This window comes from Rhodnius prolixus, unplaced genomic scaffold, assembly GCF_049639745.1.
Source record: "Rhodnius prolixus isolate KJV_2025 unplaced genomic scaffold, Rpr scaffold_56, whole genome shotgun sequence".
Taxonomy (NCBI): Eukaryota; Metazoa; Arthropoda; class Insecta; order Hemiptera; family Reduviidae; genus Rhodnius; species Rhodnius prolixus.
The window spans coordinates 38716-65995 of NW_027411601.1; the positions used below are offsets into that span (position 1 = coordinate 38716).

A 27280-nucleotide genomic window follows, 5' to 3' on the forward strand; every position below is an offset into this window, starting at 1 on the left:
TGATCTCAGGAGTGTAGTGATGTATCCATGTTTCATCCACAGTGACGAAACGACGCTTAAAGTCCTGCGGATTCTTCTGGAACAGCTGCAAACCGTCCTTGCAACACTTCACACGATTTCGTTTTTTGGCCAAGAGTGAGCAATCCGCGGCACCCATCTTGCGGATAGCTTTGTCATGTCCAAATGTTGATGCAAAATATTATTGTACCCGTTCATTCGAGATGCCCACAGCACTAGCAATCTCACGCACCTTCACACTTCTGTCATCCATCACCATATCATGGATTTTATCAATGTGATTTCTGGAGTAGTAACCTCAACAGGGCGTCCAGAACGTTCAGCGTCACTTGTGCCCATATGGCCACTCCGAAAATTTTTGAAACTACTAATAAACTGTTCTAATCGAAGGTGCAGAGTCACCATAATGTTTATCAAGCTTCTCTTTAGTCTCCTGAGGCGTTTTGCCTTTCATAAAGTAGTGTTTAATCAACACACGAAATTCTTTTTCGTCCATTTTTTTTTTTTTGAAAAATCACTCGACTTCCTCGATTCAAACGAATGCCAAACACAAAGAAATAGACCGATCTGGATGAAACTTGGTGTGTGTTCTTCCAAGAGATGCTACTAACTAAACATATCCTCGATACACGCCAGTAGTGCTATCTCTCTGACTTTGCACGGACTTTTCAAACGACCCTCGTACACGGGATTCGAACTCCTACACACAAAGCCACAATCATGACCACTAGACCAACACCCTATCTCTAGACTGCACGATTATAACACCTCCTCTTACTGGTAGTATAAGAGAAAATAATAATAATTTAAAAGAAACTTCCCTTTCAAGTAAATAATATGTACAAATAAAAAGAACTTGTAAATATTTTCAAAAATGTTCTTTTGTTTTTTCTTTTGTTTTTTTTCTTTTTAGAATAAATTATTTTTATTTATAATTAAAAGTACACTTTATGAAAAGTAGAGAAAGAAAAAAGGAAAAACAAACTCATTGTAATTGAGAAACATACAAAACAATTAGAAAACTCACATTACTAACACAAATAGAAACATTGCGATCAAATATCCAGTATTTATTTTGATGTTAAGAGTTGATATTTAATTTTTCTAAAATTCTGATAGATTTGATTATAAATTACTATTGAATTCTTCAACTTCCTTCCTATTAGATATGAGTGTCACATAGATTTTTATTTATTTATTTACTTTTTCAAATTTTGTTGTTTGTTGTTGTTAAGTCGATTTATCTTCTGAAACAAGAGTATTTATATATTCATGAGATTTAATATAACTGAGCAACCAAAAGAATTCAAAAACTTAAATGTCCATAGCGGGATAAGTAAAAGTAAAGTAAAGTAAAGTAAAGTAATTGCCCATTTTTTCAGGCGGGGCTTAACGTCCAACTACCAATTAGGTGTCGTGGACGGAGGCAACTAGCAAACATACTTAACTGTAAATTTCTTTTATTAACCATTAAATAAAATCCAAGGCCTAAGACCGGGAATCGAACCCAGTACCTCAATACATATTAGATTTACAGGTGTATCGCCTCTAACCGCTCGGCTACCGTGACGCCCACATAGCGGGATGATATGAGCAAACAACGTGGAGGAATTTTTTGGTGAATATATCCTGGAGGAAACCTTCTATCATTCAGATGACTCAGCAAAGTGTAGAGTGTGACTTAATCATCAGCAGACTGATGATTTAACAGGATGAAAAAAAAGTAAATGCCAGTTTCAGTCATGCGTATATTTTTACTATGCCGAGCTTTCGACCTAGAGACTAAATCTCATCTTCAGGGCTAATTTACAAAGTAATATTTTACATCATTAAAAAGGTTTGGTGTGTCTTCTCTCTGGTCTGATCATGGACAGACAGAATTAGCCCTGGTCCCTAGATCGAAAGCTCGGCATAATAAAAATATACGCATGATCTGAAAGTGACAGTTATTTTTTCATCCTATTGAAATTACATATAAATCAGTCACCAAAAATAATGAACAGTGATGATTTAACCTTTGAACGTTCCTTTTGTACTTCAATATTTGGGTAATGCTAACCACACATAAGGTCAATTTGTAAAATAAGTGTTGTCCAATACCTTCTCGAAATATTTTCAGTCAATGAAATTAAAGAAAAGGATAACCATTCAATTTATTTTCCACTTTTCTTTACTTCACCGTTTGGTGGAAATGATGCTCTAGAAAATTTGGAATTCATAAATTTAAATTAAGAAATTACCTTCAATACGCGGAATTAGTCAAGACGATTTCCTTGGCATTAGCGCTACACATTGCTTTAAAGTTCTCGTTATCTACTTGGCCATCCGCATTGCTCGCCGTGCTGTCTCCCACCACATCTGGGCACTTCTCCAACCCTCCAGTTGATTCCTCTGGTTTCTTATCGCTTTCACTGTCATAATTAGCAAACTCCAAACGGAAACTCTCTTTAACCACAGCGTTACAATTGGTTGGTAATTTGAACAGTGTACCTTCACAGCATTCAATTCGTACTTTCTCACCATTTACGCTAATCAATGAACTGTAGGTGTTCTTTATTATACTAGAAGCAACTTGTCCAACCAGTATTTGACAGTATTTACAAAATAATATCTGTAATGATTCCAACGGGAAATTAATCTTAACACAGCAATTACTCAGTCCGTTCAATAGGACACGTTTACTATTGATCACACGTTGTGTTAACGTTAGAGCAACACCACTTAGATTCTCCAAAGTGTAAACTTTATCTTGAGAAGTTATCGTTTTGTAGTTAGCAAATTCTGTAGTATTTCTGATCAATTTAGTACCAGTTTGTGCTCTAGCTGGTGTCACAGTATTGTTGTTATTGTTAGCCACAGTATTGTTTGCATTGTTAGTGTTTATGCTATTATTATTGTTGTTGTTACTTGCATTGTTTACAGGTTTAACAACTGGTTTCTCCACTTCTTTTACCACACGTTTATTCAATAAATGGCATTTCTTCAATATTGTCAAACGATCCTCGAATGACCAAATTAAATCATCGCACATGCTGTGTACCTGTGGTAAAACGAACATACTTGATGCGCTGAACAGTTTCTCTAATGTTCGCAATTCGTTACCTATATCGGCGATCAATTTGGCCATCTTTTTCACATCTTGTTCATCTTCTGCGCTGGTGAACAGTATCTCCACTTGATCTTGTTTCTTCAGAAATTCCTCTTTAAATTCTGAAGTTTCATTACTTCGAACATAGCTTTTCTCAAATTTGTCGCGTAATTGTTTAGTCCTGTTGCGCAACGTGATTAATTCATCTTTCATATCTATCTTTGTTATCACCATTTTCTTCTTCTTCTTCTTTTTATAAAGAAAATTATTTTTTAACCCCCCAAAAAAATGTGAGGGTACTTATTGTTTTTTGGAAAAAGTGCCTTCCCCTTTAAAATAAGGAAGGTTTTTGAAACTTTTCCTTTTTCCTTAATTTGTCACTTATATGCTTAGTTTCGTTTTTGTTTTAGTATTTGTATCGATCGAATTGAGTGAAAATCAAAAAAGAAAACGGATTAAAATGGGTGATTACATTTGAAAACGGTACTAAAGAAAATTACTTTTCAATTCTCGAGAGAACATATGTTTTTTTTTTAATGATTTCATGGTTTAAAGTTCAACAATTATTTTCAAAAAATCGGTAAAAATTAATCTTTAAAAGGGTAAAATAATAAATTAATAAAAAATAATAATGCTTTGTATGTTTAGTAAAATTTAACCATATGTTCTTCTTTACTTTAACCTGGTACATAAATAATATAAATATATACATTTTTTTTTTTTAATTTCAAAATATCTTGCAAATTATGAAAAATGGTGTTTTTCGGAATAATTTTTTTCGCCTCTGACCTGAAATAAGATCAGATGATTTGATTGGCATGACAACTCTTAGAAGTTTTAAAGCCACTATAAATCTGAGGTCCCCGGTTCATGATTTTTAAAAAATTCAACACAAATGTCTTAAAGTACTTAATTTAAATTTTGAACAATTTTTTTAAAAATTGTTAAATATTCATCAGTTTTCTCCGATGGCAGTGTCTCAAATTATTGAGACTTTTCTACCACTTCTTCCAGTAGAACTTATAAAAACTGCTGCTGTAGGCAACCTGTCATCTACAGTAAAACAGAGTTAGTAGGAGCACAAAATTTCATACGAATAATCTGTTGTTTACAGTGGGAATTATAAGGGCCCAATTTAGCAGCAAAACCATGACCCAAAAAAATTTCAGCTCTCAATATCTTCTCAACTAATGGATCTGTAATCATGAAAACTATAGCATACTACTCAGTAAAACAGAGTGTGTAAGAGCACAAAATTTCATACGAATAATCTGTTGTTTACAGTGGGAGTTATAAACGCCCCATTTCACAGCAAAACCATGACCCAAAAAAATTTCAGCTCTCAATATCTTCTCAACTAATGGATCTGTAATCATGAAAACTATAGCATACTACTCAGTAAAACAGAGTGTGTAAGAGCACAAAATTTCATACGAATAATCTGTTGTTTACAGTGGGAGTTATAAGAGCCCAATTTCACAGCAAAACCATGACCCAAAAAAATTTCAACTCTCAATATCTTCTCAACTAATGGATCTGTAATCATGAAAACTATAGCATACTACTCAGTAAAACAGAGTGTGTAAGAGCACAAAATTTCATACGAATAATCTGTTGTTTACAGTGTGAGTTATAAGAGCCCAATTTCACAGCAAAACCATGACCCAAAAAAATTTCAGCTTTCAATATCTTCTCAACTAACGGATCTGTAATCATGAAAACTATAGCATACTACTCAGTAAAACAGAGTGTGTAAGAGCACAAAATTTCATACGAATAAGCTGTTGTTTACAGTGGGAGTTATAAGAGCCCAATTTCACAGCAAAACCATGACCCAAAAAAATTTCACCTCTCAATATCTTCTCAACTAATGGATCTGTAATCATGAAAACTATAGCATACTACTCAGTAAAACAGAGTGTGTAAGAGCACAAAATTTCATACGAATAATCTGTTGTTTACAGTGGGAGTTATAAACGCCCCATTTCACAGCAAAACCATGACCCAAAAAAATTTCAGCTCTCAATATCTTCTTAACTAATGGATCTGTAATCATAAAAACTATAGCATATTACTCAGTAAAACAAAGTGTGTAAGAGCACAAAATTTCATACGAATAATCTGTTGTTTACAGTGGGAGTTATAAGAGCCCAATTTCACAGCAAAACCATGACCCAAAAAAATTTCAGCTCTCAATATCTTCTCAACTAATGGATCTGTAATCATGAAAACTATAGCATACTACTCAGTAAAACAGAGTGTGTAAGAGCACAAAATTTCATACGAATAATCTGTTTTTACAGTGTGAGTTATAAGAGCCCAATTTCACAGCAAAACCATGACCCAAAAAAATTTCAGCTTTCAATATCTTCTCAACTAACGGATCTTTAATCATGAAAACTATAGCATACTACTCAGTAAAACAGAGTGTGTAAGAGCACAAAATTTCATACAAATAATCTGTTGTTTACAGTGGGAGTTATAAACGCCCCATTTCACAGCAAAACCATGACGCAAAAAAACTTCAGCTCTCAATATCTTCTCAACTAATGGATCTGTAATCATAAAAACTATAGCATACTACTCAGTAAAACAGAGTGTGTAAGAGCACAAAATTTCATACGAATAATCAGTTGTTTACAGTGGGAGTTATAAGAGCCCAATTTCACAGCAAAACCATGACCCAAAAAAATTTCAGCTCTCAATATCTTCTCAACTAATGGATCTGTAATCATGAAAACTATAGCATACTACTCAGTAAAACAGAGTGTGTAAGAGCACAAAATTTCATACAAATAATCTGTTGTTTACAGTGGGAGTTATAAACGCCCCATTTCACAGCAAAACCATGACCCAAAAAAATTTCAGCTCTCAATATCTTCTCAACTAATGGATCTGTAATCATAAAAACTATAGCATATTACTCAGTAAAACAAAGTGTGTAAGAGCACAAAATTTCATACGAATAATCTGTTGTTTACAGTGGGAGTTATAAGAGCCCAATTTCACAGCAAAACCTTGACCCAAAAAAATTTCAGCTCTCAATATCTTCTCAACTAATGGATCTGTAATCATGAAAACTATAGCATACTACTCAGTAAAACAGAGTGTGTAAGAGCACAAAATTTCATACGAATAATCTGTTGTTTACAGTGGGAGTTATAAACGCCCCATTTCACAGCAAAACCATGACCCAAAAAAACTTCAGCTCTCAATATCTTCTCAACTAATGGATCTGTAATCATAAAAACTATAGCATACTACTCAGTAAAACAGAGTGTGTAAGAGCACAAAATTTTATACGAATAATCTGTTGTTTACAGTGTAAGTTATAAGAGCCCAATTTCACAGCAAAACCATGACCCAAAAAAATTTCAGCTCTCAATATCTTCTCAACTAATGGATCTTTAATCATGAAAACTATAGCATACTACTCAGTAAAACAGAGTGTGTAAGAGCACAAAATTTCATACGAATAATCTGTTGTTTACCGTGGGAGTTATAAACGCCCCATTTCACAGCAAAACCATGACCCAAAAAAATTTCAGCTCTCAATATCTTCTCAACTAATGGATCTGTAAGCATAAAAACTATAGCATACTACTCAGTAAAACAGAGTGTGTAAGAGCACAAAATTTCATACGAATAATCTGTTGTTTACAGTGGGAGTTATAAGAGCCCAATTTCACAGCAAAACCATGACCCAAAAAAATTTCAGCTCTCAATATCTTCTCAACTAATGGATCTGTAATCATGAAAACTATACCATACTACTCAGTAAAACAGAGTGTGTAAGAGCACAAAATTTCATACGAATAATCTGTTGTTTACAGTGTGAGTTATAAGAGCCCAATTTCACAGCAAAACCATGACCCAAAAAAATTTCAGCTTTCAATATCTTCTCAACTAACGGATCTTTAATCATGAAAACTATAGCATACTACTCAGTAAAACAGAGTGTGTAAGAGCACAAAATTTCATACGAATAAGCTGTTGTTTACAGTGGGAGTTATAAGAGCCCAATTTCACAGCAAAACCATGACCCAAAAAAAAAACAGCTCTCAATATCTTCTCAACTAATGGATCTGTAATCATGAAAACTATAGCATACTACTCAGTAAAACAGAGTGTGTAAGAGCACAAAATTTCATACGTATAATCTGTTGTTTACAGTGGGAGTTATAAGGGCCCAATTTCACAGCAAAACCATAACCCAAAAAAATTTCAGCTCTCAATATCTTCTCAACTAATGGATCTGTAATCATGTAAACTATAACATACTACTCAGTAAAACAGAGTGTGTAAGAGCACAAAATTTCATACGAATAATCTGTTGCTTACAGTGGGAGTTATAAGAGCCCAATTTCACAGCAAAACCATGACCCAAAAAAATTTCAGCTCTCAATATCTTCTCAACTAATGGATCTGTAATCATGAAAACTATAGCATACTACTCAGTAAAACAGAGTGTGTAAGAGCACAAAATTTCATACGAATAATCTGTTGTTTACAGTGTGAGTTATAAGAGCCCAATTTCACAGCAAAACCATGACCCAAAAAAATTTCAGCTTTCAATATCTTCTCAACTAACGGATCTGTAATCATGTAAACTATAACATACTACTCAGTAAAACAGAGCGTGTAAGAGCACAAAATTTCATACGAATAATCTGTTGTTTACAGTGTGAGTTATAAGAGCCCAATTTCACAGCAAAACCATGACCCAAAAAAATTTCAGCTTTCAATATCTTCTCAACTAACGGATCTTTAATCATGAAAACTATAGCATACTACTCAGTAAAACAGAGTGTGTAAGAGCACAAAATTTCATACGAATAAGCTGTTGTTTACAGTGGGAGTTATAAGAGCCCAATTTCACAGCAAAACCATGACCCAAAAAAATTTCACCTCTCAATATCTTCTCAACTAATGGATCTGTACTCATGAAAACTATAGCATACTACTCAGCAAAACAGAGTGTGTAAGAGCACAAAATTTCATACGAATAATCTGTTGTTTACAGTGGGAGTTATAAGAGCCCAATTTCACAGCAAAACCTTGACCCAAAAAAATTTCAGCTCTCTATATCTTCTCAACTAATGGATCTGTAATCATGAAAACTATACCATACTACTCAGTAAAACAGAGTGTGTAAGAGCACAAAATTTCATACGAATAATCTGTTGTTTACAGTGTGAGTTATAAGAGCCCAATTCCACAGCAAAACCATGACCCAAAAAAATTTCAGCTTTCAATATCTTCTCAACTAATGGATCTGTAATCATGAAAACTATAGCATACTACTCAGTAAAACAGAGTGTGTAAGAGCACAAAATTTCATACGTATAATCTGTTGTTTACAGTGGGAGTTATAAGGGCCCAATTTCACAGCAAAACCATAACCCAAAAAAATTTCAGCTCTCAATATCTTCTCAACTAATGGATCTGTAATCATGAAAACTATAGCATACTACTCAGTAAAACAGAGTGTGTAAGAGCACAAAATTTCATACGAATAATCTGTTGTTTACAGTGTGAGTTATAAGAGCCCAATTTCACAGCAAAACCATGACCCAAAAAAATTTCAGCTCTCAATATCTTCTCAACTAATGGATCTGTAATCATGAAAACTATAGCATACTACTCAGTAAAACAGAGTGTGTAAGAGCACAAAATTTCATACGTATAATCTGTTGTTTACAGTGGGAGTTATAAGGGCCCAATTTCACAGCAAAACCATGACCCAAAAAAATTTCAGCTCTCAATATCTTCTCAACTAATGGATCTGTAATCATGAAAACTATAGCATACTACTCAGTAAAACAGAGTGTGTAAGAGCACAAAATTTCATACGAATAATCTGTTGTTTACAGTGTGAGTTATAAGAGCCCAATTTCACAGCAAAACCATGACCCAAAAAAATTTCAGCTCTCAATATCTTCTCAACTAATGGATCTGTAATCATGAAAACTATAGCATACTACTCAGTAAAACAGAGTGTGTAAGAGCACAAAATTTCATACGTATAATCTGTTGTTTACAGTGGGAGTTATAAGAGCCCAATTTCACAGCAAAACCATGACCCAAAAAAATTTCACCTCTCAATATCTTCTCAACTAATGGATCTGTAATCATGAAAACTATAGCATACTACTCAGTAAAACAGAGTGTGTAAGAGCACAAAATTTCATACGTATAATCTGTTGTTTACAGTGGGAGTTATAAGGGCCCAATTTCACAGCAAAACCATAACCCAAAAAAATTTCAGCTCTCAATATCTTCTCAACTAATGGATCTGTAATCATGAAAACTATAGCATACTACTCAGTAAAACAGAGTGTGTAAGAGCACAAAATTTCATACGAATAATCTGTTGTTTACAGTGTGAGTTATAAGAGCCCAATTTCACAGCAAAACCATGACCCAAAAAAATTTCAGCTTTCAATATCTTCTCAACTAACGGATCTGTAATCATGAAAACTATAGCATACTACTCAGTAAAACAGAGTGTGTAAGAGCACAAAATTTCATACGAATAAGCTGTTGTTTACAGTGGGAGTTATAAGAGCCCAATTTCACAGCAAAACCATGACCCAAAAAAATTTCACCTCTCAATATCTTCTCAACTAATGGATCTGTAATCATAAAAACTATAGCATATTACTCAGTAAAACAAAGTGTGTAAGAGCACAAAATTTCATACGAATAATCTGTTGTTTACAGTGGGAGTTATAAGAGCCCAATTTCACAGCAAAACCATGACCCAAAAAAATTTCAGCTCTCAATATCTTCTCAACTAATGGATCTGTAATCATGAAAACTATAGCATACTACTCAGTAAAACAGAGTGTGTAAGAGCACAAAATTTCATACGAATAATCTGTTTTTACAGTGTGAGTTATAAGAGCCCAATTTCACAGCAAAACCATGACCCAAAAAAATTTCAGCTTTCAATATCTTCTCAACTAACGGATCTTTAATCATGAAAACTATAGCATACTACTCAGTAAAACAGAGTGTGTAAGAGCACAAAATTTCATACGAATAATCTGTTGTTTACAGTGGGAGTTATAAACGCCCCATTTCACAGCAAAACCATGACGCAAAAAAACTTCAGCTCTCAATATCTTCTCAACTAATGGATCTGTAATCATAAAAACTATAGCATACTACTCAGTAAAACAGAGTGTGTAAGAGCACAAAATTTCATACGAATAATCAGTTGTTTACAGTGGGAGTTATAAGAGCCCAATTTCACAGCAAAACCATGACCCAAAAAAATTTCAGCTCTCAATATCTTCTCAACTAATGGATCTGTAATCATGAAAACTATAGCATACTACTCAGTAAAACAGAGTGTGTAAGAGCACAAAATTTCATACAAATAATCTGTTGTTTACAGTGGGAGTTATAAACGCCCCATTTCACAGCAAAACCATGACCCAAAAAAATTTCAGCTCTCAATATCTTCTCAACTAATGGATCTGTAATCATGAAAACTATAGCATACTACTCAGTAAAACAGAGTGTGTAAGAGCACAAAATTTCATACGAATAATCTGTTGTTTACAGTGGGAGTTATAAACGCCCCATTTCACAGCAAAACCATGACGCAAAAAAACTTCAGCTCTCAATATCTTCTCAACTAATGGATCTGTAATCATAAAAACTATAGCATACTACTCAGTAAAACAGAGTGTGTAAGAGCACAAAATTTCATACGAATAATCAGTTGTTTACAGTGGGAGTTATAAGAGCCCAATTTCACAGCAAAACCATGACCCAAAAAAATTTCAGCTCTCAATATCTTCTCAACTAATGGATCTGTAATCATGAAAACTATAGCATACTACTCAGTAAAACAGAGTGTGTAAGAGCACAAAATTTCATACAAATAATCTGTTGTTTACAGTGGGAGTTATAAACGCCCCATTTCACAGCAAAACCATGACCCAAAAAAATTTCAGCTCTCAATATCTTCTCAACTAATGGATCTGTAATCATAAAAACTATAGCATATTACTCAGTAAAACAAAGTGTGTAAGAGCACAAAATTTCATACGAATAATCTGTTGTTTACAGTGGGAGTTATAAGAGCCCAATTTCACAGCAAAACCTTGACCCAAAAAAATTTCAGCTCTCAATATCTTCTCAACTAATGGATCTGTAATCATGAAAACTATAGCATACTACTCAGTAAAACAGAGTGTGTAAGAGCACAAAATTTCATACGAATAATCTGTTGTTTACAGTGGGAGTTATAAACGCCCCATTTCACAGCAAAACCATGACCCAAAAAAACTTCAGCTCTCAATATCTTCTCAACTAATGGATCTGTAATCATAAAAACTATAGCATACTACTCAGTAAAACAGAGTGTGTAAGAGCACAAAATTTTATACGAATAATCTGTTGTTTACAGTGTAAGTTATAAGAGCCCAATTTCACAGCAAAACCATGACCCAAAAAAATTTCAGCTCTCAATATCTTCTCAACTAATGGATCTTTAATCATGAAAACTATAGCATACTACTCAGTAAAACAGAGTGTGTAAGAGCACAAAATTTCATACGAATAATCTGTTGTTTACCGTGGGAGTTATAAACGCCCCATTTCACAGCAAAACCATGACCCAAAAAAATTTCAGCTCTCAATATCTTCTCAACTAATGGATCTGTAATCATAAAAACTATAGCATACTACTCAGTAAAACAGAGTGTGTAAGAGCACAAAATTTCATACGAATAATCTGTTGTTTACAGTGGGAGTTATAAGAGCCCAATTTCACAGCAAAACCATGACCCAAAAAAATTTCAGCTCTCAATATCTTCTCAACTAATGGATCTGTAATCATGAAAACTATACCATACTACTCAGTAAAACAGAGTGTGTAAGAGCACAAAATTTCATACGAATAATCTGTTGTTTACAGTGTGAGTTATAAGAGCCCAATTTCACAGCAAAACCATGACCCAAAAAAATTTCAGCTTTCAATATCTTCTCAACTAACGGATCTTTAATCATGAAAACTATAGCATACTACTCAGTAAAACAGAGTGTGTAAGAGCACAAAATTTCATACGAATAAGCTGTTGTTTACAGTGGGAGTTATAAGAGCCCAATTTCACAGCAAAACCATGACCCAAAAAAAAAACAGCTCTCAATATCTTCTCAACTAATGGATCTGTAATCATGAAAACTATAGCATACTACTCAGTAAAACAGAGTGTGTAAGAGCACAAAATTTCATACGTATAATCTGTTGTTTACAGTGGGAGTTATAAGGGCCCAATTTCACAGCAAAACCATAACCCAAAAAAATTTCAGCTCTCAATATCTTCTCAACTAATGGATCTGTAATCATGTAAACTATAACATACTACTCAGTAAAACAGAGTGTGTAAGAGCACAAAATTTCATACGAATAATCTGTTGCTTACAGTGGGAGTTATAAGAGCCCAATTTCACAGCAAAACCATGACCCAAAAAAATTTCAGCTCTCAATATCTTCTCAACTAATGGATCTGTAATCATGAAAACTATAGCATACTACTCAGTAAAACAGAGTGTGTAAGAGCACAAAATTTCATACGAATAATCTGTTGTTTACAGTGTGAGTTATAAGAGCCCAATTTCACAGCAAAACCATGACCCAAAAAAATTTCAGCTTTCAATATCTTCTCAACTAACGGATCTGTAATCATGTAAACTATAACATACTACTCAGTAAAACAGAGCGTGTAAGAGCACAAAATTTCATACGAATAATCTGTTGTTTACAGTGTGAGTTATAAGAGCCCAATTTCACAGCAAAACCATGACCCAAAAAAATTTCAGCTTTCAATATCTTCTCAACTAACGGATCTTTAATCATGAAAACTATAGCATACTACTCAGTAAAACAGAGTGTGTAAGAGCACAAAATTTCATACGAATAAGCTGTTGTTTACAGTGGGAGTTATAAGAGCCCAATTTCACAGCAAAACCATGACCCAAAAAAATTTCACCTCTCAATATCTTCTCAACTAATGGATCTGTACTCATGAAAACTATAGCATACTACTCAGCAAAACAGAGTGTGTAAGAGCACAAAATTTCATACGAATAATCTGTTGTTTACAGTGGGAGTTATAAGAGCCCAATTTCACAGCAAAACCTTGACCCAAAAAAATTTCACCTCTCAATATCTTCTCAACTAATGGATCTATAATAATGAAAACTATAGCATACTACTCAGTAAAACAGAGTGTGTAAGAGCACAAAATTTCATACGTATAATCTGTTGTTTACAGTGGGAGTTATAAGGGCCCAATTTCACAGCAAAACCATAACCCAAAAAAATTTCAGCTCTCAATATCTTCTCAACTAATGGATCTGTAATCATGTAAACTTTAGCATACTACTCAGTAAAACAGAGTGTGTAAGAGCACAAAATTTCATACGAATAATCTGTTGCTTACAGTGGGAGTTATAAGAGCCCAATTTCACAGCAAAACCATGACCCAAAAAAATTTCAGCTCTCAATATCTTCTCAACTAATTGATCTGTAATCATGAAAACTATAGCATACTACTCAGTAAAACGTAGTGTGCATGAGCACAAAATTTCATACGAATAATCTGTTGTTTACAATGGGAGTTATAAGAGCCCAATTTCACAGCAAAACCATGACCCAAAAGAATTTCACCTCTCAATATCTTCTCAACTAATGGATCTGTAATCATGAAAACTGTAGTATACTACTCAGTAAAACAGAGTGTGTAAGAGCACAAAATTTCATACGAATAATCTGTTGTTTACAGTGTGAGTTATAAGAGCCCAATTTCACAGCAAAACCATGACCCATAAAAATTTCAGCTCTCAATATCTTCTCAACTAATGGATCTGTAATCAAGATAACTATAGTATACTACTCCACAAAACAGAGTGTGTATGAGCACGAAACTTCATACCAGTAATCTGTTGTTTACAGTGAGAGTTATAAGTGCCCAATTTCACAGCAAAACCATGACCCAAAAGAATTTCACCTCTCAATATCTTCTCAACTAATGGATCTGTAATCATGAAAACTATAGCATACTACTCAGTAAAACAGAGTGTGTAAGAGCACAAAATTTCATACGTATAATCTGTTGTTTACAGTGGGAGTTATAACGTCCCAATTTCACAGCATAACCATGACCCAAAAAAATTTTACCTCTCAATATCTTCTCAACTAATGGATCTGTAATCATGAAAACTATAGCATACTATTCAGTAAAACAGAGTGTGCAAGAGCACAAAATTTCATACGAATAATCTGTTGTTTACAGTGGGAGTTATAAGAGCCCAATTTCACAGCAAAACCATGACCCAAAAAAATTTCAGCTCTCAATATCTTCTCAACTAATGGATCTGTAATCATGAAAACTATAGAATACTACTCAGTAAAACAGAGTGTGTAAGAGCACAAAATTTCATACGAATAATCTGTTGTTTACAGTGTGAGTTATAAGAGCCCAATTTCACAGCAAAACCATGACCCAAAAAAATTTCAGCTCTCAATATCTTCTCAACTAATGGATCTGTAATCATGAAAACTATAGCATACTACTCAGTAAAACAGAGTTTGTAAGAGCACAAAATTTCATACGAATAATCTGTTGTTTACAGTGGGAGTTATAAGAGCCCAATTTCACAGCAAAACCATGACCCAAAAAATTTCAGCTCTCAATATCTTCTCAACTAATAGATCTGTAATCATGATAACTATAGCATACTACTCAGTAAAACAGAGTGTGTAAGAGCACAAAATTTCATACGAATAAGCTGTTGTTTACAGTGGGAGTTATAAGAGCCCAATTTCACAGCAAAACCATGACCCAAAAAAATTTCACCTCTCAATATCTTCTCAACTAATGGATCTATAATAATGAAAACTATAGCATACTACTCAGTAAAACAGAGTGTGTAAGAGCACAAAATTTCATACGTATAATCTGTTGTTTACAGTGGGAGTTATAAGGGCCCAATTTCACAGCAAAACCATAACCCAAAAAAATTTCAGCTCTCAATATCTTCTCAACTAATGGATCTGTAATCATGTAAACTATAGCATACTACTCAGTAAAACAGAGTGTGTAAGAGCACAAAATTTCATACGAATAATCTGTTGCTTACAGTGGGAGTTATAAGAGCCCAATTTCACAGCAAAACCATGACCCAAAAAAATTTCAGCTCTCAATATCTTCTCAACTAATTGATCTGTAATCATGAAAACTATAGCATACTACTCAGTAAAACGTAGTGTGCATGAGCACAAAATTTCATACGAATAATCTGTTGTTTACAATGGGAGTTATAAGAGCCCAATTTCACAGCAAAACCATGACCCAAAAGAATTTCACCTCTCAATATCTTCTCAACTAATGGATCTGTAATCATGAAAACTGTAGTATACTACTCAGTAAAACAGAGTGTGTAAGAGCACAAAATTTCATACGAATAATCTGTTGTTTACAGTGTGAGTTATAAGAGCCCAATTTCACAGCAAAACCATGACCCATAAAAATTTCAGCTCTCAATATCTTCTCAACTAATGGATCTGTAATCAAGATAACTATAGTATACTACTCCACAAAACAGAGTGTGTATGAGCACGAAACTTCATACCAGTAATCTGTTGTTTACAGTGGGAGTTATAAGTGCCCAATTTCACAGCAAAACCATGACCCAAAAGAATTTCACCTCTCAATATCTTCTCAACTAATGGATCTGTAATCATGAAAACTATAGCATACTACTCAGTAAAACAGAGTGTGTAAGAGCACAAAATTTCATACGTATAATCTGTTGTTTACAGTGGGAGTTATAACGTCCCAATTTCACAGCATAACCATGACCCAAAAAAATTTTACCTCTCAATATCTTCTCAACTAATGGATCTGTAATCATGAAAACTATAGCATACTACTCAGTAAAACAGAGTGTGCAAGAGCACAAAATTTCATACGAATAATCTGTTGTTTACAGTGGGAGTTATAAGAGCCCAATTTCACAGCAAAACGATGACCCAAAAAAATTTCAGCTCTCAATATCTTCTCAACTAATGGATCTGTAATCATGAAAACTATAGCATACTACTCAGTAAAACAGAGTGTGTAAGAGCACAAAATTTCATACGAATAATCTGTTGTTTACAGTGTGAGTTATAAGAGCCCAATTTCACAGCAAAACCATGACCCAAAAAAATTTCAGCTCTCAATATCTTCTCAACTAATGGATCTGTAATCATGAAAACTATAGCATACTACTCAGTAAAACAGAGTTTGTAAGAGCACAAAATTTCATACGAATAATCTGTTGTTTACAGTGGGAGTTATAAGAGCCCAATTTCACAGCAAAACCATGACCCAAAAAATTTCAGCTCTCAATATCTTCTCAACTAATAGATCTGTAATCATGATAACTATAGCATACTACTCAGCAAAACAGAGTGTGAAAGAGCACAAAATTTCATACGAATAATCTGTTGTTTACAGTGGGAGTTATAAGTGCCCAATTTCACAGCAAAACCATGACCCAAAAGAATTTCACCTCTCAATATCTTCTCAACTAATGGATCTGTAATCTTGAAAACTATAGCATACTACTCAGTAAAACAGAGTGTGCAAGAGCACAAAATTTCATACAAATAATCTGTTGTTTACAGTGGGAGTTATGAGAGCCCAATTTCACAGCAAATTCATGACCCAAAAGAATTTCACCTCTCAATATCTTCTCAACTAATGGATCTGTAATCATGAAAACTGTAGTATACTACTGAGTAAAACAGAGTGTGTAAGAGCACAAAATTTCATACGAATAATCTGTTGTTTACAGTGTGAGTTGTAAGAGCCCAATTTCACAGCAAAACCATGACCCATAAAAATTTCAGCTCTCAATATCTTCTCAACTAATGGATCTGTAATCATGAAAACTATAGCATACTACTCAGTAAAACAGAGTGTGTAAGAGCACAAAATTTCATACGAATAATCTGTTGTTTACAGTGGGAGTTATAAGGTCCCAATTTCACAGTTAAACCATGACCCAAAAAAATTTCATCTCTCAATATCTTCTCAACTAATGGATCTGTAATCATGAAAACTATAGCATACTACTCAGTAAAACAGAGTGTGTAAGAGCACAAAATTTCATACGAATAATCTGTTGTTTACAGTGGTAGTTATAAGAGCCCAATTTCACAGCAAAACCATGACCCAAAAAAATTTCAGCTCTCAATATCTTCTCAACTAATTCATCTGTAATCATGAAAACTATAGCATACTACTCAGTAAAACAGAGTGTGTAAGAGCACAAAATTTCATACGAATAATCTGTTGTTTACAGTGGTAGTTATAAGAGCCCAATTTCACAGCAAAACCATGACCCAAAAAAATTTCAGCTCTCAATATCTTCTCAACTAATGCATCTGTAATCATGAAAACTATAGCATACTACTCAGTAAAACAGAGTGTGTAAGAGCACAAAATTTCATACGAATAATCTGTTGTTTACAGTGTGAGTTATAAGAGCCCAATTTCACAGCAAAACCATGACCCAAAAAAATTTCAGCTCTCAATATCTTCTCAACTAATGGATCTGTAATCATGAAAACTATAGCATACTACTCAGTAAAACCGAGTGTGTAAGAGCACAAAATTTCATACGAATAATCTGTTGTTTACAGTGGGAGTTATAAGGGCCCAATTTCACAGCAAAACCATGACCCAAAAAAATTTCTGCTCTCAATATCTTCTCAACTAATGGATCTGTAATCATGAAAACTATAGCATACTACTCAGTAAAATAGAATGTGTAAGAGCCCAAAATTTCATACGAATAATCTGTTGTTTACAGTGTGAGTTATAAGAGCCCAATTTCACAGCAAAACCATGACCCAAAAGAATTTCACCTCTCAATATCTTCTCAACTAATGGATCTATAATCATGAAAACTATAGCATACTACTCAGTAAAGCAGAGTGTGTAAGAGCACAAAATTTCATACGAATAATCTGTTGTTTACAGTGGGAGTTATAAGGGCCCAATTTCACAGCAAAACCATGACCCAAAAGAATTTCACCTCTCAATATCTTCTCAACTAATGGATCTATAATCATGAAAACTATAGCATACTACTCAGTAAAGCAGAGTGTGTAAGAGCACAAAATTTCATACGAATAATCTGTTGTTTACAGTGGGAGTTATAAGGGCCCAATTTCACAGCAAAACCATGACCCAAAAAAATTTCAACTCTCAATATCTTCTCAACTAATGGATCTGTACTCATGAAAACTATAGCATACTACTCAGTAAAGCAGAGTGTGTAAGAGCACAAAATTTCATACGAATAATCTGTTGTTTACAGTGGGAGTTATAAGGGCCCAATTTCACAGCAAAACCATGACCCAAAAAAATTTCAACTCTCAATATCTTTTCAACTTATGGATCTGTACCCATGGAAACTACAGCATATAACTTATAACTCAGTAAAGTGTAGTATATAAGTGAACAAAGTTTCATGGCAATAATGTGTTGTTAACTGCAGGATGTAGTTGTAGGTCAAGGAACATCAATTAGTAAAGCTGCTAAAAAGCACCCAGTCGCTCGAGTTCCCCTACTGTACAAAGTGAAAGGTAAATCTACATTCAGCAGACGAATGGAGCCATGTACAGTACTCTCCTTTGCGAAAGAGGATTTTTTTTAGTTTTGTGGATCACGTCCGTTGCCAGAGCTTGGTTTCCCATTACTAAAAGCCTTCTACTGATGATTGTGTGGCAACGTATTTAAAAACTAGATATACCGAACTCTTTTAATAATAACCCCAGGTAAATCTTGGTAGAAAGCATTCCGGAACCGTCATCCTATCATTGCAAGAAGGATAAGCGAACTGTTTCTTGAGCCAAAGTAACCAATACTAGTTTGAATGTTTTGTATAATGAAGTTTCTCGATAATTGAATGACGCAGATGCCCTAGAAGGTTTGAACTAAATTAAAGCTCTCCGGTAGGATAGTTGTATAAGGGTTGATCGTCAATAACTGCATGAAAAAGCGTAATGTTGAAAAATACGCTTAAAAAAACCCTATTTTAAACTTCACTGTCATAAACTTATTTATTTCAAACATTATTCTGAACAAAATTATTATTTAACAGTTCTGAGATCTGAGTATATCTATACCGATTTAAATCTTTTAAATCTTTAGATCTTTTAATACGATTCCTCTTTTTTTTGTGATGGTGCGGATTTCAGCCTCGTCAAATTCGATGATAGGTGGGGGTAGAATGGTGCTGATGGGTATGGCTTACAGCTTTGTTGAACTCGATGATTACCCGGTCAGATTTGGAGGTGTTTGGATTTGGCACAATTTAGGTGCGCCAGAACCGCCATTTTCCCTCTACTAAAAGGTGAAATTTAGTTTCTATATCATAGCCAAGTTTTTTCCTTTATAGAAAAACCAGCCTTGGAGCCAATGGAAAGCTGCGACAATGTTTTTCTGTGACGTAATAAGGTTGACTCTAATCATATCACTTTTCTCTCTTCCAGGTGACCAAATTATTTGGAGTTAATTACGAAATGGGCGTCAGCGGACTGACAACCCCAGTTAGCGGATGTCCTTCAGCACCAGTCGGCTGTGGAATGTCCCGTGGCGCTAGCACCGTGGACAGTGCGGAAATTGAATGGGGCATACGAGAGAATACAGCACTAGTGCCCAGCTATTCAGAAGCATTGTTGATGGACGTTTCCAACAGTAGGCGTACCTCATCACGTAGACCTTCATCAACCACTTCAGGACCACGTCCACTTTATTATCCCAGCCCGCTAGCGGAAACATGTCCATCAGATCCGTTCCAAGGACGGCCAGCAGCCGTTGAACCACCTTCCTATGAGGAAGCGTTAGCATTTCCCGCGTTGACGAGACTGAGACGTTCGTTAACCGATCGAGGTGATATATGTAATAGATTCGGCCGACGGAGATCTTCTGAAGCGCATATTATAAGAGCTCCGCATAGACCGAGAACATTGATTACTATGGAGACTAGTCTTTAACCCTCGAGAAGAAAAAAAAAAAAAATGTGGAATATTTCTACGCTATTTTTTCAACAATAAATATTCCGCGGGTGCTCTTAGATCGCATTAAAAAATATAGATTATAATTTAAAGTCGGTAGGAAATGCCTTGACTTTCGAAAGCAATTAACCGCCAAAAATCCGTGCTCACTACTTCCTGTCAATTTTCAATTCGTTACGATAGTTAGATGCGCCATAGAGAATTTGAAACTAATAGTTATAAACTGAATCATATTTTATAGAAACTAATACTATTTATTTATGTACTTTCGAAAGAAAACAAAAAAAACAACGGAAAGTAGTCCAATTTAATTAACCAGCAGCACAATAGTTTTCCGGAAACAAGTTGGATTTTGTAAAGAAAATTGTGAACTTGATTTCCCTTGAATCCAGAGAAAACAACCATTAAAAACTTTTATGTTCAGATCAATGGTGAAAATCGGGACAATATGCTTTTAACTGGAACCCTTTGATTTGAGGTGTGGGGAAGGGGTATTTTCCTGTATTGGAAGGTTTCCCTCACCGAATGACAGAAAGGATTAAATGTCTTGATGGCATCGCTTCCATGTTTACCAGGAACCAAGTCCTCTTCATGAGTCTTTTGCTGGCCTCAAGTACGCCTCTTCAATTTGGGAGCACTCCTTTCAGTTCCCAGATTACTTCAAATTTCCCCTAATATTTTTAGACTAGAAAAAGCAAAGAAATTACTTTTAGTGTTGTTGCTGCCAGAAAGCTTTGGCTTGCAATGGTTTCAGCCACCTTGATCTCTCTCTTTTCTCCGCCAAGGATTCCCTCGCTGAACTCCTTTTGTTCCTCTTACTAAATAAACCACGTAAACGCCTCGTGGTGCTTTTGGGAGTTTGGGGACTCCAAATTAATCGAAGTTTTAAAAAAAAAAACTAGTAATGTTCTATGTAAACAACGTAAAAAAAAAAATTTGGAAATAGCTAACCGTCCGAACTGTTCAACGCTTTCTCGATTCGATTAGCTGTAACTTGTGACGGGTTCTGTTCCTCAGGTAGTCTTGGTGCTGAAATAAGAAGAAATCCACTTAACCAACCAGGTATTCTTCCCACCAGACGATATTAGCTTCTTTGGTCTCCAGAAGTGCCAGAAGTCTTAGTTTACAAATTACAGTATATAAACAAACCGTTTTCCCTCTACCTCCGCAGTTGGCACCCACCTGTACCATTGAGCGACGCGATGTCCCTGAAAAAAAAAAAAAAAAAATCTTACAATTAGATCAAGACGACTAAAGGGGCACCCAGCTTCATCTAGGCCAAGATTTGTTCCTGGTAAGAAGAACGGTATTTCTCTTGAATCAGCAAAGGCATACACGGGATCGACACTTGCTTGCCCTAGGGAACTATTCCTCCAGGGCTATATTGCCAAAGGAAGGGATATTTAATAGACTGCCACCCCCCCACCCCCAAAAAAGACCCTCAGTGGGTGGATCAGAGCATGAATTGCATTTTAAACCATAAAAATGGTACAAAAATATGGAGATTCTCCAAGATCTTCTATTTGAACCTTGTTTTTTTCAGACAATTTCTAACATTTATATTGGTTAGATACATATAATAGTACATTACCCAGAAAACATATTCTGCGTGACCAGTACTATTATTTTCAATATTTAAAAAATTGAAAAGCTTAATTAGTTTGGCTAACAATTTTTTACAAAATAATTATAATTAAAATGTATTTAAAATAAATCGCTAGAGGTCGCTGTACAAACTTATCTTCCCGCCTGAAACATATCTAATTAATGGTAAGGACAAAATTGAAACTCAAATCAAATTAATATAATAATTACTATAATTTATGACGTTGCCTTATTCAATAAAAAGAACTCATTTTTTTTCAAATTTTAATTAGGGCTTTAAAAAAGAAAAAATTAATTAATAATAAAAATTAAAAAAAGATAAATTTGTAGTAGGAGCTTCAGAAATCATCCATAAGAATCTATTTAGCAGTAGGTATTTGTACGTATTTAAATACGTGATTTAAATTTTAGAAAAAACGAAGGCATATATGAGGAACTATTTAAAATGAAAAAAACAAATTATGCGAATATTTTTGCAACATAAGAGAGCTTTTGCTTAGTTATAATGGTCCCGGATACGGCTCTGCAGAGAATAACATGAACTTTTACTTTCCGGAAAGCGGAATTTACAATGAAAAACATGTATTAACCTCTGCAATGTGAAAAAAATATATATAAGAAGAAATTTTAGACATTAATATAATATACAGGGTGTTCCAAGCTATATGGATAACGACTTTTTCTCGGAAACTAAGATAGCTAGAAAGAAACTAAAAAATACGTGTTCCCTTAGTTTTTTTTTAGGAATCCAAATTTACTTTGTAATTTTTTTTCGGTGCTTCCAGAAGCGAGATACAGGCACCAACTTCATTTTTTCAAATGGGGAGGTGCGGTTTTTATTTCAGAAATAGATTTTTCTATTTTTTTAAAGAAACTTTTACTCGAAAGGTTTTTTCCTGTGAGCGATATTTTAGAAGTTATGAATGAAAACATGATTCTTATAAGAAATGTCAAAATGATAATATTATAACGGTTTTTTGATTGAATAAGAAGAAAAGTACTATTTTATTATAAATTTCACTCCTCATTAATATTACAGATCATGCTCGAAATGGCCTCCACCATTAGAGATGCATAGACATGCACTTTCCTGCCAATTGTCCCTTACTGCCAAAGAAATAGATTCGGCTTTAACCGAGTTACAGGTATCTATTATTCTCTGCTTTAGTTCATCTACAGATGCAATTCCGGCTTGATTCTGATGCACCTAGATTTAGAAATGCTTTTTGATAGCCCATCAAATTTCCTATCGAGATATCTCTTTACATGCCTGATGGTGTTATATCCATCACGGAGGCTATTCAGTGGCCACCTCTCTCACCGGATTGGACACCTATGGACTATTTCCTTTGGGGATACCTGAAAAACAAGTTGATTATTCATAACGTTTTTCTTTCTTTCCTTATTTCTGCTTATCGAAAAGCATTTCTAAATCTAGGTGCATCAGAATCAAGCCGGAATTGCATCTGTAGATGAACTAAAGCAGAGAATAATAGATACCTGTAACTCGGTTAAAGCCGAAACTATTTCTTTGGCAGTAAGGGGCAATTGGCAGGAAGGAGCATGTCTATGCATCTCTAATGGTGGAGGCCAGTTCGAGCATGATCTGTAATATTAATGAGGAGTAAAATTTATAATAAAATAGTACTTTTCTTCTTATTTAATCAAAAAACCGTTAAAATATTATCATTTTGACGTTTATAATAAGAATCATGTTTTCATTCATAACTTCTAAAATATCGCTCACAGAAAAAAACCGTTCAAGTAAATTTTTCTTTAAAAAAAATAGAGGAATCTATTTCTGAAATAAAAACCGCACCTCCCCATTTGAAAAAATGAAGTTGGTGCCTGTATCTCGCTTCTGGGAGCACCGAAAAAAATTTACAAATTAAATTTGGATTCCTAACAAAAAACTAAGGGAACACGTATTTTTTAGTTTTTTTCTAGCTATCTTAGTTTCCGAGAAAAAGTCGTTATCCATATAGCTTGGGACACCCTGTATATACGATAAACTTAAATGTTTACTAATCTCTGATGATCAAATAAATAAATTAAAAAAACTATGTAAATAGCATTGTAAATAATGAACGGTAAACAAAAAAACACGCTCATAACGTTAATTGTTAAGTGCAAACAGAACAGGCAAGGGGACTTAATAAAATAAAGGAAGTTTACACTTAAGGGTCCTTGAAATAATTAAAGAGACAAAATGAAATTAGAAATCTCTGTGTCCTGCTTTACGCAATGTTTGTCACAGAGAAATTAATAAATTAATTGAAGTAAACTATTTTCTATAATAACTTTGCTGGCAGAGAAACATTTTAGGTCTAGCCCTTACACTTTGTTTTGCAGATCCGATATCCGTAAAGGTTAGGGTCTGTGCTTAAACTGCCCACAAAATCCAGAACCTTCTTTTGAATACTGCAGGAGCGCCTTAATCTTGTAGCTTTTACAAAAAAAAAAAAAATTCTATTATATGTGTATAAAGTACTTTTTATTTATAATGAGAGCTTAAAGCTACCCGAAGTACTGAAAAATGAACGGTACTTACTCAAATCCCACAGCTAACTAAGAAAACCTAATTAAGGTGATTTTTTTTTTTTTTTTTAAACCAAACGCCCTAAGTGATGAAAATCGACAGTTTATAGTAGTCACTATGGCGACCAACAAGAACAAAAGATGCTGTGAAACCGTGAAAACTGTCCTTCCAATTCTGAGTCCTAAAAATAAAATAAAATCGTCAATGTTTATTTTTATTACTTCCTCAATAATAAGACCAAAATATATCTTATATTTACCAAATTAAACCGCTCACATAAGTTCCATTCCTAGTCAATGGCCGCCTGGTCTTCCCCTTTTAGTCAATCAAGTCTGAAGACAATTCCTTGGAAGTTCCAGCATGATTTAGCATCTCTCATTACGTCCTCGGTAGATGTGGCGTCAGATATTCTGCACTTACGAGAATAATTTGCACAATATTTTCCAAATATATTTATACGAAGTAATAAATAAATAGGTGAAATTAAGTAGTAGTATACGAGCTAAATGTGAAAACTTCAAAGACAAAAATTTGAGGAACATATCCGCTCTATAAATACAAAATTCTTAAAAGTATTTTGCCATCATTGAATTAGTGATAAAGGTTATTAAAGGTTATTTAAACTCAAATCAGCTGTTTTAAGCTGATGCTGAACTCATGTTGCTAGAAGTATAAACCAATTATTTTTCTCTTGATTTTTGCACTTTTTATGTCTCTTTAATTTTTCAATGAAACTCTATTAATTAATATTAATATAAAGAAATAAAAAAAATTATTGTCATACGTATATAATTAATATCGCTTTTAAGTTTAATTAAACTGTCAAGATATTTTATTCATTCCCATTATGTATTAAAAAGAAATAATAGTAGCAAAGTTAATTATAAAGTTCATTATACTACCAAGCATTTATATTATGTAGGAGGTTATATAGTTTCTCATATTTATTAAAACTTTGTCAACAAAATTAAAAAAATATTAGTTTTACTAATTTTTGTTTTAATTATTACTATTATTATTTATTTGATGTTACTGTTTCTATGCAATAAACAAAATATTTATACTCTGATGAAGTTATTGAATGGTAGATCAGTTACCTAGACAACCATGGTTTAAAAGGGAACTGTCACTAATAAATGGTTTGTTACGTCAAATAAGCAGGCTGAGAGCGAACCACGCGGTGTGTGTATCCGTATCTTCACAGGATCAACAAAAAGGTCCTCTCTCTCCTCTTTGCGTAGATTGCTATGAAGAGGAGGATTTCAAGACAATATAATAATGAATATGTCCACGATACGAGGTGTGTTCAAAAAGTAACGGGAATTTTCGTTTTTTGAAAAAAATATTTATTTATTCATCTACATTAATATTGTCGCCTTCAAAGTAGTCCCCTTCGCATACAATACACTTGTGCCAGCGCTTTTTCCAATCCTCGAAACACTTCTGAAACTCGATCTTTGTGATAGCTTTCAGCTCTTTCAGCGATTCGCTTTTAATGTCATCTATGCTTGTAAAACGACGGCCTTTTAATGTTCTCTTTATGTTTGGAAATAGAAAAAAGTCACATGGAGCCATGTCTGGCGAATATGGAGGTTGGGGCATCGTTAAAGTTTTGTTTTTGGCCAAAAATTCACGAACAAGCAATGAAGTGTGAGCAGGTGCATTATCGTGGTGCAAAATCCATGAATTGTTTTGCCACAAATCCGGGCGTTTTTTTCGGATTGCTTCACGCAAACGGCGTTGAACTTGTAGGTAGTACTCCTTATTGATTGTTTGACCTTGTGGCAAGAATTCATGATGCACTATGCCATTAAAATCGAAGAACACAGTGAGCATAACCTTCACATTCGACCGCACTTGTCGAGCCTTTTTCGGTCTTGGCGATCCAGAATGCCTCCACTGGGACGATTGAGCCTTAGTTTCGACATCATATCCGTAAACCCATGTTTCGTCACCTGTTATAACACGTTTCAGTAGATCCGCATCGTTGTCGACTTCATTGAGTGACTCTTGAGCAACTTCCATTCTCCGCTGTTTTTGTTCGAAATTCAACAATTTTGGAACAAATTTTGCTGCCACACGTTTCATACCCAAAACATCCGAAAAAATTTCATGGCATGAGCCAATTGATATGGCAACATCATCAGCGACTTCTCTGATTGTGATTCGGCGATCGTTCATAACCATTTCTTTCACTATTTTCACGTTTTCATCGGTTGTTGATGTGCTTGGACGTCCAGGTCGTTCGTCATCTTCAACGTTTTCGCGGCCATCTTGGAAACGCTTATACCACTAGTAAATCCTTGTTTTACTCATAGCAGACTCACCATATGCCTTTATTAACATTTCACACACTTTATTTCATTTTTTACGCAAAATTTAATACAAATTCTTTGATCCATTTTTTTTAACAAACAAAAATCGCCAAGCTCGAAAAACACGTCTAACCTTAACGGCTGCCACTTAAGAAGTAAACAATGAATATTACTGAAAATTTTATCGTACTTCAGGGGCATGTGTACCAACATAATAAAAAAAAAAATTTTACAATCAGACTCTCCAAACCCGCGAAATTTAAAAATTCCCGTTACTTTTTGAACACACCTCGTATGTAGTAGAAAGGAAACGAAATGTTTGACCAGTTATACGAGGTATTTAGACGCACCATTTCGCTACGAAGATATAATATTCTCCACCATCTATGTGCTTAATTTGTGCATCTGCTAAATCTGTAGCAGAGCTAGCAATGAAATATGAATGTATTTAAAAGTTATAGCCGGTTAGAATGAATGGAAGAAAATGATTAGTGAAGGATTACGTGATTCTGATTTCGGTTAAGCTATAAGGATGGCTGGAATATAGAGTACTGATCCATCCATTAGCTGGTAAGTTTGTATGTAAATAGTTGTATATAGTAGAGGGATGAATGTGTGAAGCG

The 27280-nt window shown here is 34.3% G+C and overlaps 2 protein-coding genes and 1 long non-coding RNA gene across 3 annotated transcripts in view; 1 reads left to right on the top strand and 2 right to left on the bottom strand.

Annotated features, from left to right (window-relative positions):
* LOC141452112 (transmembrane protein 151B-like) overlaps nucleotides 1-23912 on the top strand; it is a 59418-nt gene extending 35506 nt beyond the window's left edge. The window contains exon 4 of the mRNA XM_074123981.1: nucleotides 19674-23912. Coding sequence (XP_073980082.1) covers nucleotides 19674-20177 — 504 coding nt within the window. The 3' untranslated portion in view covers nucleotides 20178-23912. The remainder of the gene's footprint in view (nucleotides 1-19673) is intronic.
* Nucleotides 993-3845, bottom strand: LOC141452114 (uncharacterized). Its single transcript, XM_074123983.1, has 2 exons — nucleotides 2259-3845; nucleotides 993-1265 (listed from the first exon to the last, which is right to left on the bottom strand). The coding sequence occupies exon 1, from the start codon at nucleotides 3338-3340 to the stop codon at nucleotides 2261-2263; it is 1080 nt and encodes a 359-aa protein (XP_073980084.1). The 5' UTR covers nucleotides 3341-3845; the 3' UTR covers nucleotides 993-1265; nucleotides 2259-2260.
* LOC141452115 (uncharacterized) lies at nucleotides 21070-25046 on the bottom strand. Its single transcript, XR_012457230.1, has 4 exons — nucleotides 24602-25046; nucleotides 24355-24523; nucleotides 24142-24249; nucleotides 21070-21406 (listed from the first exon to the last, which is right to left on the bottom strand). It is a non-coding gene; the product is annotated as an uncharacterized lncRNA (long non-coding RNA).
* Between the last annotated feature and the right edge of the window lie 2234 nt (nucleotides 25047-27280).

Excerpts from the sequence above, each read along its gene's own strand:
- LOC141452114 (XM_074123983.1), bottom strand. The coding sequence starts at position 3,340 with ATGGTGATAACAAAGATAGATATGAAAGATGAATTAATCACGTTGCGC.